General features: G+C 33.5%; 1 protein-coding gene across 4 annotated transcripts; it reads right to left on the reverse strand.

Moving 5' to 3' along the window:
* Positions 1-5,518: 5,518 nt before the first annotated feature.
* On the reverse strand, positions 5,519-12,938 carry LOC125478969 (general negative regulator of transcription subunit 3-like). Of its 4 annotated transcripts, XM_048587901.1 has the most exons (18): positions 12,728-12,937; positions 12,498-12,629; positions 12,236-12,373; positions 11,992-12,042; positions 11,400-11,489; positions 11,170-11,316; positions 10,927-11,034; positions 10,218-10,301; positions 9,604-9,832; positions 9,095-9,357; positions 8,669-8,836; positions 8,239-8,401; positions 7,765-7,907; positions 7,090-7,368; positions 6,856-6,990; positions 6,589-6,770; positions 5,806-5,917; positions 5,519-5,729 (listed from the first exon to the last, which is right to left on the reverse strand). In XM_048587901.1, exons 1-17 carry the CDS (start codon positions 12,818-12,820, stop codon positions 5,851-5,853), a joined length of 2,472 nt encoding a protein of 823 aa, XP_048443858.1. In that variant the 5' UTR covers positions 12,821-12,937; the 3' UTR covers positions 5,519-5,729; positions 5,806-5,850. The 4 variants fall into 4 exon arrangements, with proteins under 4 accessions (XP_048443858.1, XP_048443855.1, XP_048443856.1 ...); XM_048587898.1 differs by having other exon boundaries at positions 9,095-9,832; positions 12,728-12,938; XM_048587899.1 differs by having other exon boundaries at positions 9,095-9,832; positions 10,245-10,301; positions 12,728-12,936.
* Between the last annotated feature and the right edge of the window lie 4 nt (positions 12,939-12,942).

Here is a 12,942-nt window from a genome sequence, read left to right on the forward strand (position 1 = left end):
TTGCACAAACCAAAAATTTGCAAATGTTCAAAATTTGAATTTTTCACAAAAACTGTGAGCTATAGGTCACTATTTGAGATCGATTTTGCTAATTTCTAAAGTAAAGAACTTAAGCCTAGCCTTGTGTCATATTCATCGACCGTAAGCTTCTCAATAATTTGTGAAAAGCATTTAGTGATCTTTAAAACTTGGCTATGATTTTCACTCTTCGCCACAGTTTGTTTATATTTTTATTCGACACATTAAAAATCAATAAAAAATACTTATGTGTATCAACAAATTCTCCAATTTCTTCTAAAGAACTTACAAAACTTTCGTTATTGTGCAAACCAAAAAATTTGTAAATGTTCAAAATTTGAATTTTTCACAAAAACTGTGAGCTATAAGTCACGATTTGGGATCGATTTTGCTAACTTCTAAAGTAAGGAACTTAAGCCTAGTCTCGTGTCATATTCGTCGACCGTAAGCTTCTCAATAATTTGTGAAAAGTATCTAGTGATCTTTAAAACTTGGTTATGATTTTCACTCTTTGTCATTGTTTATTTATATTTTTTTTCGACACATTAAAAATCGATAAAAAATATTTATGTGTATCAATAAATTGTCCAATTGATTCTAAAGAACTTACAAAACTTTCTTTATTGCGCAAACCAAAAAATTTGAAAATGGTCAACATTTGAATTTTTCACAAAAACTGTGAGCTATAAGTCAAGATTTGGTATCGATTTCGCTAATTTCTAAAGTAACAAACTTAAGCCTAGTCTCATGTCATATTCATCGACCATAAGCTTCTCAATAATCTATGAAAAGCATTTAGTGATCTTTAAAACTTGGCTATGATTTTCACTCTCCGCCACTGTTTATTTATATTTTTATTTGACACATTAAAAATCTATAAAAAATACTTATGTGTATCAATAAATTGTCCCATTGCTTCTAAAGAACTTTCAAAACTTTCTTTATTGCGCATACCAAAAAATTTGTAAATGTTCAAAATTTGTATTTTTCACAAAAACTGTGAGCTATAAGTCACGATTTGAGATCGATTTTGCTAATTTCTGAAGTAATGAATTTAAGCCTACTTTTGTGTCATTTTGGTCGATCGATAAGCCTCTCAATATTTTGTGTAGGGAATTTAGTGGTTTTTCAAACTCAGCCATCACTTTCATTCTCTGCCAATGTTTATTTATATTTCTACTTAACACATAAAAAATCCATAAAAAATACTTATGTGTATCAATAAATTGTATAACTGCTTCTAAAGAACTTCTAAAATTTCTTTAATGCGTAAACCAAAAAATTTGCGAATGTTCAAAATTTGACTTTTTCACAAAAACTGTAGGCTATAAGTCACGGTTTGAGATCAATTTTGCTTATTTCTAATGTAACGAACAGAAGCCTACTTTCGTGTCATTCTCTCGATAACCTTCTCAATAATTTGTGTAGGGCTTTTAGTGATTTTTCAAACTCAACTATCCCCTTCACTCTCCGCCAATATTTATTTATAATTCTACTTTACACATAAAAAAAATCCACAAAAAATACTTGTGTATATAATTAAATTGTCCAACTGTTGCTAAGGAGCTTATATAACATTTTTAAATGCGTAAACCAAAATTTTACATATGTTCAAAATTTGAATGTTTCACAAAAACTGTGAACTATAAGTCACGATTTAAGATCGATTTTGCTAATTTCTAAGGTAACAAACTTAAGCCTACTTTTTCATCGATCTATAAGCTTCTCAATAATTTGCATAGAGCATTTCGTGATTTTTCAAATTCGGCTATCACTTTCACTATCCGCCATTGTTTATTTATATTTCTACTTGACACATAAAAAATCCATAAAAATTACATATGTGTATCTATAAATTGTCTAACTTCTTCTAAAGAACTTATAAACTTTCTTTAATGCGTAAACCAAAAAATTTGCAAATGTTCAAAATTTGAATTTTGCCCAAAAACTGTAGGCTATAAGTCACGATTTGAGATCGATTTTGCTTATTTCTAATGTAACGAACAGAAACCTACTTTTGTATCATTTTCGTCATTCGATAACCTTCTCAATAATTTATGTAGGGCTTTTAGTGATTTCTCAAACTCAACTATCCCCTTCACTCTTCACCAATATTTATTTATAATTCTACTTTACACATAAAAAAAATCCACAAAAAATACTTGTGTATATAATTAAATTGTCCTACTATTGCTAAAGAGCTTCGATAACTTTTTTCAATGCGTAAACCAAAATTTTACAATGTTCAAAATTTGAATGTTTCACAAAAACTGTGAACTATAAGTCACGATTTAAGATCGATTTTGCTAATTTCTAAAGTAACAAACTGAAGCCTACTTTCGTGTCATTTTCATCGATCTATAAGCTTCTCAATAATTTGCATAGAGCATTTCGTGATTTTTCAAATTTGGCTATCACTTTCAACATCCGCCAATGTTTATTTATATTTCTACTTGTCACATAAAAAATCCATAAAAAATACTTATGTGTATCAATAAATTGTCTAACTTCTTCTAAAGAACTTATAAAATTTCTTTAATGCGTAAACCAAAAAATTTGCAAATGTTCAAAATTTCACAAAAACTGTAGGCTATAAGTCACAATTTGAGATTGATTTTGCTTATTTCTAATGTAACAAAGAAAAACCTACTTTCGTGTCATTTTCCTCATTCGATAATTTGCTTATTTCTCAATAATTTACATAGAACATTTCGTGATTTTTCAAATTCGTCTATCACTTTCACTATCCGCCAATGTTTATTTATATTTCTACTTGACACATAAAAAATCCGTAAAAAATACTTCTGTGTATCAATAAATTGTTCAACTGCTTCTAAAGAACTTATAAAACTTTATTTAATGCGTAAATCAAAAAATTCGTAAATGTTCAAAATTTCACAAAAATTTTGAGCCTACATTCGTATCATTTTCATCGATCAATAAGCTTCTTAACAATTTTTGTAGCGCTTTTAGTGATTTTTCAAGCTCGTCTATTACTTAGACTCTCCACCAATATTTATTTATATTTCTTTTTGACACATAAAAATTCAAAAAAGTTACTTCTGTGCATCAATAAATTGTCCAACTGTTTCTTAAAAACTTATAAAACTTTTTTTAGTGCGTAAAGCAAAAGATTTGGAAATGTTCAAAATTTATATTTTTCACAAAAACTGTGGGCTGTCACGATTTGGCATCAATTTTGCAAATTTCTAAATAACAAACTTAAGCCTACTTTCATTCCATTTTTGTCTATCGATAAGCTTCGCAAGAATTTGTTATCTGCCAATGTCTATTTATTTTTCTATTTTACACATAAAAAAATTTGTGAAAATTACTTAGATGTGTTAATAAATATTCTAATTGCATCTAAAGGGCTTGTAAACTTTCTTTAATGCGTAAACCAAAATATTTGCAAATGTTCAAAATTTGAACTTTTCATAAAAACTATGAGTTATAAGTCACGATTTGAGATCTATTTTGCTTTTTTCTAAAGTAACAAACTTAAGCTTAGTCTCGTGTCATATTCGTTGACAGTAAGCTTCTCAATAATTCGTGAAAAGCATTTAGTGATATTTAAAACTTGACTATAATTTTCACTCTTTGCCATTGTTTATTTATATTTTTATTCAACGCATAAAAATCCATAAAAAATACTTATGTGTATCAATAAATTGTCCAACTGCTCTTAAAGAACTTACAAAACTTTCTCTATTGCGCAATACCAAAAAAATTTGCATATGTTCTAAATTTATATTTTTCACAAAAGCTTTGAGCTATAAGTCACAATTTAATATGATTTTGCTAATTTCTAAAGTAACAAACTTAAACCTAGTCTCGTGTCATATTCGTTGACCGTAAGCTTCTAATTAATTTGTGAAAAGCATTTAGTGATCTTTAAAACTTGGTTATGATTTTCACTCTCTGCCACCTGTTTATTTATATTTTTATTCGAATAAAAAAAATACTTATGTGTATCAATAAATTGTCTAACTTCTTCTAAAGAACCTACAAAACTTCCTTTACTGCACAAACCTAAAAAATATACAAATGTTCAAAATTTGTATTTTTCCACAAAAACTATGAGCTATAAATTACAATTTGAGAACGATTTTGCTAATTTCTAAAGTAACGAACTTAAGCCTATTTTCGTGTCATTTTCGTTGATCGATAAGCTTCTCAATAATTTGTGTAGGGCATCAAGTGATTTTTCTAACTCGGCTATCACTTTCACTCTCTGCCAATGTTTATTTCTCTTTCAAACTTGGCACATAAAAATCCATAAAAAATTCTTTTGTGTATCAATAAATTGTCCAACTCCTTCTAAAGAACTTACAAAACTTTCTTTAATGCGTAAACCAAAAAATTTGCAAATGTTCAAAATTTGAATTTTCCACAAAAACTGTGAGTTATAAGTCACAATTTAAGATCGATTTTGCTAATTTATAAAGTAACAAACTTAAACCTACTTCCATGTCATTTTCTTCAATCGATAAGTTTCTCAATAATTTGTGTAGAGATTTTAGTGACTTTTCAATCTCGGCTCTCACTTTCACTTTCACTTTCTCAAAAAATTGTCCAGCGGTTTCTAAAAAAACCTACAAAACTTTCTTTATTGCGCAATATTAAAAAAATTTGCAAATGTCCAAAATTTGTATTTTTCACAAAATCTATGAGCTATAAGTCACGACTTGAGATCAATTCTGCTAATTTCTTAAGTAACAAACTTAAGCCTACTTTCGTACCATTTTCATCGATCAATAAGCTTCTCAATAATTTCCGTAGGACATAAAAAATACTTATTTATATTTCCCCTTGACACAAAAAAATACTTACGTGCATCAATAAAATGTCCAATTGCTTCTAAAGAACTTAAAAGAATTTCTTTAATGCGTTAACCAAAAAATTTGCAAATGTTCAAAATTTGAGTTTTTCACAAAAACTGAGTTATAAATCACTTCATAAATTTTGCTAATTTCTAAAGTAACGACCATAAGCCTACTTTCATGTCGATCGATAAGCTTCTCAATAATTTGTATAGTATTTAGTGATTTTTCAAACTCGGCTATCACTTTCCTTCCCCGCCAACATTTATTTATATTTCTACTCAACACATGAAAAATATTTGTGTTATCAATAAATAGTCGAACTGCTTCTAAAGAACTTATGAAAACTTTTCTTAAACGGGTAAACCAAAAAATTTGCATATGTTCAAAATTTTAATTGTTGACAAAAACTGTAAGCAATAAATCACGATTTGAGATCCATTTTTCTTATTTTCTAAAATAACTAACTCAAGCCTACTTTCGTGTCATTTTTGTCAATCGATAAGATACTCAATAATTTGTGTTGATAATGATTTTCCGCACTAGTGCTAATTCAAGTTATAAGCCTTGGAAAGGAAGTAAGGTTAAACTAAATAGTCTAAGTATACACGTACCTTGTGCAACCCATCATCAATTTTGCACACCACGTCATATTGCAAGAGCAGACAAAACCACCATGATATACCGCGCACGACCAACGCGGCAACTCGACTAAGAGGAGTTTTGAAGAAACAGCAAGCAGTGTATTTGTTGTATTTCATTACAGTTGAAAGACTAAAACACTCGATACGACCAATAACATTAAGCCTAGTAAGCAAGCTGTACTCGGTCAAGAAGTAGAGCCCCAAAGAAAGAATTTCCAGCCCCATTCTTACTATACAACCTAACCTGCACAGAACAAACAGCCAAACAATTTAATAAAAGGTCACATCACATCTTCCCCCAATTGAACTATGTCAAATACCATGACGGGTTCAGGATCAACGCTGTAGCATCCTCTCAACATCTTCTATACAATAAGTTCATCTTCAAGATAGTTATATTCAAAAGTGAACTCTGTTTTAATCCTTTGGCACCTGTACCGTAACGTACCACAACAAAACGTAATCATAGTTAAATCCATTATATCAATGAATACAAAAATGTCAAGCACACTAACTGATTGTTTTTCTATAACAATATCAGTTTTTCTATAACGAGTGTGATTGTAAGTGTGTTGTCATAAACAAACCACAAATCTAAATAATTTAACACAAATGGGAAGCAAACCCGAGAATATATATATACATATTTGACTTTTTACCATTCAGATTCAATAAAAATATCAAAAAATAAAATCACAGGCAATTGAAAAAGAATTGATTGAAAATTTAGATTATGTAAACTTAATTTGTACGTTTGCGTCTAAAACCCGAGATGTGTAATATTTGGGTAACGTTTTATATCTTTCTTCTTTTGATATTAATTTTTAATGATATTTGATGTTAAAATAAACTTGTTCATGTATTTACCGAATTGGTTTTTTTTTTTTTTTTTTTTTTTTTTTTTTTTACACATACCAATGTACAAAGGGTCGGTAGTCAAAGAACTCTAGGGCCCCAATTCGAAGGCTCGCCTAAGGTCCCCAAATTCTCAGGGCACCAGGGAGGGGGGTGGAGGCTCAATTCTGACTACTTAGACTCCGCAACACCAAGTACAACGACACAAAGAAACTTGAACGTGAAACTAATGGATAAGTAAAACATACCATCCATGTTGTAGATCATCATTTGCAATATGAAAGTCGAAGTACACATACGTCCCTTGTTCATATTCATCCGTGGCAACTTTTGGCTCCTCGTGTCGTTGAAACCAAGTGTTATATTTCCTGTGGTATCTCCAAGATTGCTTCTTCAATTCTTTTGCAGCCAAATATTGCTGATAAGTGTTCTGCAGACAATAATGGACTTGAGCACAAGTTTATACTTTATAGTGATCATACACCGTTGAATGTGATACAATTTATAATAAGTACCTGCTGATAGTAAAATGCAAAGAACAGCGTATCAGTGCCATATGGTTCAAGACCTAACCGTTCCCAGAAGGCAGGATTGTTAACAATAGGTGCTTGTGCTTGAGGATAGCTAAGAGGTGTTATTGCGGGGTGCCTCTGTTGATGGCAAAAGGAATGAAGATTAGCATTAAAGAAAAGCACGACTCTTATTCACAGTAAAAGGGAGATCAAATGATAAATATAATTGGGTCATACTGGACTATAGCTCCTTGCACGTTCTGAGTCTTTGGGTTGTGGAAGTTTGTAGTAAGCAGCATCAAGCATCTGCAAGTTATACAACTGATCATGCATTCCCCCAGAATTAGCAGTTGATCCAGAAAGGTTATCACCAATTGCACCAAGATCAGAAACACTTCTTCTGCCAATAACACCAAGGCTAGCAGAAGGTTGATTGGATTGTAAAGGTTGCCCAGGAGAGAGATCAATATCTCGTGGTACTTGAGCAGGCTCTGTGGAAGTGCCAGAAACTCCGGCCTTCAAAAAATAAGTTCAGTAACAAATTTCAAGCCACATTCCACATCCATTGTTCCACAAATAAACTAACAAGAGTCCAAATAAGTTTTTTACTGCTAAATGTCAAGTGGTCAGAATGCTATGTAATATTGAGAGCGTTTTGGAATAAGGGAAGTTTGACACCTATCCTCTTCTGTATTCCACTTGGGCAGGCAGTACAGAGAGTAGCCAACCTGTTCATCTTGCTCTGCCTTTACATCTTTTGAAAAAAATAATACAACTACAATTATAAAGATTTACTAACCGCTCTACACTACAACAATTTTTCCCTCAGAACCAGTTAAAAATCCAATAGAAAAAGATAAAAGAATATTGGCAACAAATCATAATATATAGTAATCAAGAAAATATTCATACCAGAGAATCAATTGTATATGAGGCGCTCAAGTCATCTTCATTCATTAGATTCTTTACGAGTCCAGAATTAGGGGTAGAGTCTGCAGTAGAATCATCAGGTATATTCTGTTGTTGCTGGTCCTCAACTTTTGGATGACTTGCATCTGCATCAAATAAAACAGATCATTCAGTTTTGATGATAATGCATCCATGTTACACAGGGCTGATCAGTACAGTCCGCCACTTTAAATTTAATCCCAAGTGTTTGGTGTAGTGTGGGTTTAGACAAGAAACTGCCATTCTTTATTGATTGTGAATTTTTTTCATTACAAAACAATTCCTATGTATTTTAGTTTTCTGTATTCAATTCAGTCTTTTCACTTCTTTGTGGAAACAATAAATAGAAGAGTCATGATAAGATAGCACAAATAAAGAAAAGGAAAATAGAAAACATTAGTACAATATCATAAACTGAATTAGGATGAAGATTACCACCTTCTTTTTGTCCACTTGACATCAATGGCTGTTGATTAGACTGTTGATGGATAGAATTTAGCTGCTGTTGTAAGGTGGTAGGTGCAACAGTACCGAGAACTGGGGGCTGTACTCCTAGTCCAGGGCCAGCTTGAGAAGACACTGATGAGTTTTGAGAATTGAACTGCACATATAATCAAATGTCATCTATAATAACTCTTTGCACCAAATAAGCATATCTTATTCAGTAATAAACGATGGATATTATTTATTCATGATATTAACTAGAGCAATGTGCAAAGAATTGGATGATCAACAAAGTGCAGCCACATAGATTATTGTGGGAAAAAAAATATCAATCTGTGTCCATGAAAGTTTGATATGATTACATTTGTCCACATTTCACTGAATCAGAAGGAACACAAACAGCTGATTCTACAAAGTACAGTACCTGTTGCAAAAGTGGGTTTTGCTGTGCAGAAAATTGCTTATGATTTCCACCAGCAAGAGGAGGCATGCCAAGCATGGTACTATGACCTTGTTGCTGCACTTGTTGGAGCCGCTGCAAAAACTTCTCCCTCTGATCAGGTGCTATTTCAGTTCTTCCACGAAACATTCCCTGAAAATTGGTTAACTGACTTAAAATATCACAAAATTTATCTAGTCCATAAAATTTGAATCCAAGAATGCAATGAGATTAAGAATAAATATAATTGCAAAGCCGCAAAACACAAGCATATTTTCAATTCTACAAATGGTATACATTCGAGGTTGCATTAGGCCATGCAACCTACGTATAAAACTGGAAATTAATGAAGAGTTTGAGAGATAGAGAGAGAAAGATCGAAGAAATCCTTAATAGTAAAAATTTACATACTGCTTCATTTTGGTTTTGGAAGGAACTTCCAGGCCTCCACTGCATGCCAGAGACCATAGACGGAGAAAATGCTCTGCCAGGTATACCAGCCTCACTAGCATTACTAGAATCAACTGGAGCACTTCCATCACTAGCCTTGGCAGCTTGAGGCAAGATCAGTCTGTTAGTTATGGGGGAAACAAGCGGCTGCACCACACCACTACTCCCAATTCTCTCATCAGCTCCCAATATATTTCTCTTGGTCACATCAGAAACTGAAGGAACTGCACCAAGGGCACTATTACTAGGAGCCACATTGCTAGAGCTAACAGGGATACTAGATGGAATTGGTGCAGAGAAGCCACCTCGACTGATGCCCCTTACAAGTCCAGCATCAGAAAGAGATGGTGATGGTCTACGGCCAGGGAAGCTTGCTAATTCTTCTTCCTTCACAGAAGCAGACAAGCTTACAGGAGATGAAGAATTAGCAGCCCCTGCATTCTCTGTGACACCCCGAACAGCATTCGAACCTGGAATGGCCAAAACACTTGGCACACTGGGCAGATTATGAGTTGAAACACTTGCAGAGACAGGAGTTGCATGACTCCCAGTTGGCGTTGATGCAGGAGACGAAGAAAGCGCACCACTTTTAGGAGGTGGAGTTCTAGGAATGTTATCAGCATTACTGTCCTGGGAAACTGTATCTTCAACTGGCTCTTGTACAGAAACACTCAGCTGATTAGTAGAAGTAACAGCGGGCTGGAAAAGAAAGATTAACCTTTAGTACAGCAACATCAGACAGCATCTTACAGAAAGGAAGCAGAGGTCATCAACATATCTCCAAGTTCTAAAATATTCTAAGAGAGAAAACTGAGGGGGGAAAGACTTTCTTATTCAATTTAAACTTCCTTTAAACCAAAGGTTCGTTCAATTGCTTAACAATTTTGATTTAAAATCTACTAAAAAGATAAAAATGATTGACCCATAGATATGTTATATATCAGAAAACATCTACCACAAACAAATCTTAACAGCATTCTGCAGCATCACACCAATTATGGATGCAATTGTTTATATCAAAAACTAAAGATGCAAACTTCAATTTCACGGCTTCAACTATACAACAACCTACTCGTTCAAGTACCATTGACTCAAGATTTTGAGGACATACAGGCATTGGAGATGCGAGTGGTGCCAAAGAAGTCTTCAAGCAAAGCATCGGTGCACCCTGCCCCTCAAAAATAAAAAATCAAGCTGGGTTTTGACGTGGTCATTGAAATACTACAATATATATGATACCTGATGCCATGAAAGGTAATGGAATCCATATAACAAAAATACCAAAATTGATAAGCAAACAATTGATTTGTAAACTTAAAGAAACAATTAGGAATAGGTTTAGATGAGTCAACCACATGTCCTAACTAAGAACTCAGTTAACAGAGATGAGACCTAGCATATAAATATAATGTTGAATGAGGTGCGGTATAAGGAAGGCCACAAAAACCATCTACTTTCCAATTTTTCATCCATTCCTCCTATGGTAGCAGGATAACTTGTATAGAATGGCCAGTTAAGTTGAGATTTAAAAAAAAAAAAAAACAAAGCATACTAACTAGTATCTTGCAATTATATAGTCAATAAAGAATTAACAAACGCATAAGCAAATATTTACTTCGTAAAAAAGGGACTCTGGTTTAAAAAGACTTTTTAATCATTTCTTTTTTTCACATGTCTATCTCAACTGACAAGATATGTTTCTAATGTAATGAAAAATTAAATAAATTACACCTCCGACTGAATATAAGAACCTTAAATAGAAATTTGCATTCAGCAAAAAAAAAAAAAAGTACCTTGATAAGACCAGGAGGAATAATGGCCAGATCTTCAAGGGACTCCACCTTGTCCAATGGTAAGGTGTTGTAAAGCTCATCAACTTCACTAAATTCATCAAAATCCTCCTGAAATATAACATAACAAAATAAAAAAGTCTGATATAGGTAATCGAAAAGCACTCATGACCTCGATTGAGAGTGTTCTATATGTTGATTTATTGATGCTGAAAAAACAAAGATAAATTTCAAAGCACAATAAACCTGATTGCGTTCCACATAGTCTTCCAAAAAGTCTTTAACATCATTGACCTGCTCAGGACTCAGCTCGTCATTATCCAATAGCCTCAAGATAAGTTCTAACTTCATTATATGTGCCTTATGCCGAGTAATTGAAGTCTCTAGATGGGTCTGCGAGACAAAATAAACATAAATAAATTGTCAAAGAATGCAGAAACCACATGTTTCCTAAGAATGCAGGTTTTTTCTCCTACCAGTCTGGGTGGCCTGCCCTTCCCTTTCTTGAAAGTTAGCCCTTCAATTTCAGCTTCAAAGCTGTCAATCTGCGATTCCAACTCCCCAACCTTCTCAACACAATGAAACACCAAAAATACTCACCAAATGATAATGGATAGTTGCAAATACATAAATCGTAAAACCAATCTCATCAGATATGATTGAACAACCATTATTGACAAGTTATAATGACATAACAAACATTTGCAATCTAAAGGATAACTGAACAAAAAAAAAACCACAAACGTATAAAACTTCAAAAAAGACAATCAGTGGCATCAAGCACCAATGACAGCCATCAATCAATTAAAGAACTCCACCTTTCACAACCATCCACTGGCACTATACGTATAATTAAATATATATCAGACACGAGAACACACAAGCCAAAACTTATACACATAAAACATGGATCATGCAATGAATGAAATATGATGCAGACATAATTTAAATTACAAACGCAGCAGACATCTTAAACCATACTGTTTTATATAGTCAAGCCTCACAGGCTTCTAAGGCAGCAGAAGTAGGTAACAACAGACTTCAAGAAAAATCTTTTGTTTCACATACCACGTTGTTTATCCAATCCCTTGTCTCTGATTTGGCCTTCTCCCTCGGATCCTATCATAAAAAGGAATAACACAGTTGGTAAGTTGATTCGCTACTAAATGGATTATCATAAGGATAAAAGAGCTAAATCTGTGTTCAAGGTGGAGAAATAAGCATTGCCACAACAGCATTACCAAAATACAAAATTCCTGAATGATTAAAAACGAGGTGCGAATAAAATGAAACGGGAAGGATTAGTAGTTACGGTTTTAGGTTGTTGGCCCAATCCTTCTTTAGAAAATGCTTTTGTTTTAGTCTCCTTTTCACAAATCTTAAACCTTTCCATTTCGCGCTCAATGAGTTTGCGAGCATCCACCAGAGCCTGCTCATAAGAGGCACTCACCTACGTCAACATGCATCAAAAAATGAATTAATTGTCATGTCCAAAACCATCGAGTACAAACCAAGGTAGAAAAACTTATAATTTGCAAATGGAAAACAGTTGGGAGAAGTAAAAAGAGAAAGACCTTCTTATCCTTGATTTCACTGGACTGAATCCAAGTCTTGATTTGGTCCCTGTACCTCTGTAGCTTCTTAATCTCCTTCTTCAGGTCGGCCTCAAACTTCTCCTTCTGGTTCGCATTGTCCGTATCGTAAACCTAACCGCATTGCACAGAAACACGCATCAGTCGTTTTATCAGTTGGAATTTGCGTTTCTGTAAGCAAGCAAACGAGGAAGGTAGAAGAAGCTACAAACCTTGTTCCAAATGCTATCGAAGACATCGACGCCTTCCTGGACCTTCTTGAGAACGCGGTCGATCTCGCCCTGGAGCTTCCGACTTGCACCCATCCTCTAATTCCCGCAACCGGACGATCTGATTGCAACCCCGCTAGGGTTAGGGTTTTTTATTGCTTTGTTTTCCCGATTGCGCTCGAACTGAACAAATTTAGACGACCAATCTATCCACCTAA

This window comes from the organism of the source record quoted next, unplaced genomic scaffold (genome assembly GCF_019419815.1).
Source record: "Pyrus x bretschneideri cultivar Hongxiangsu unplaced genomic scaffold, Pyrus_bretschneideri_v1 Contig27, whole genome shotgun sequence".
NCBI classification, from domain to species: Eukaryota; Viridiplantae; Streptophyta; class Magnoliopsida; order Rosales; family Rosaceae; genus Pyrus; species Pyrus x bretschneideri.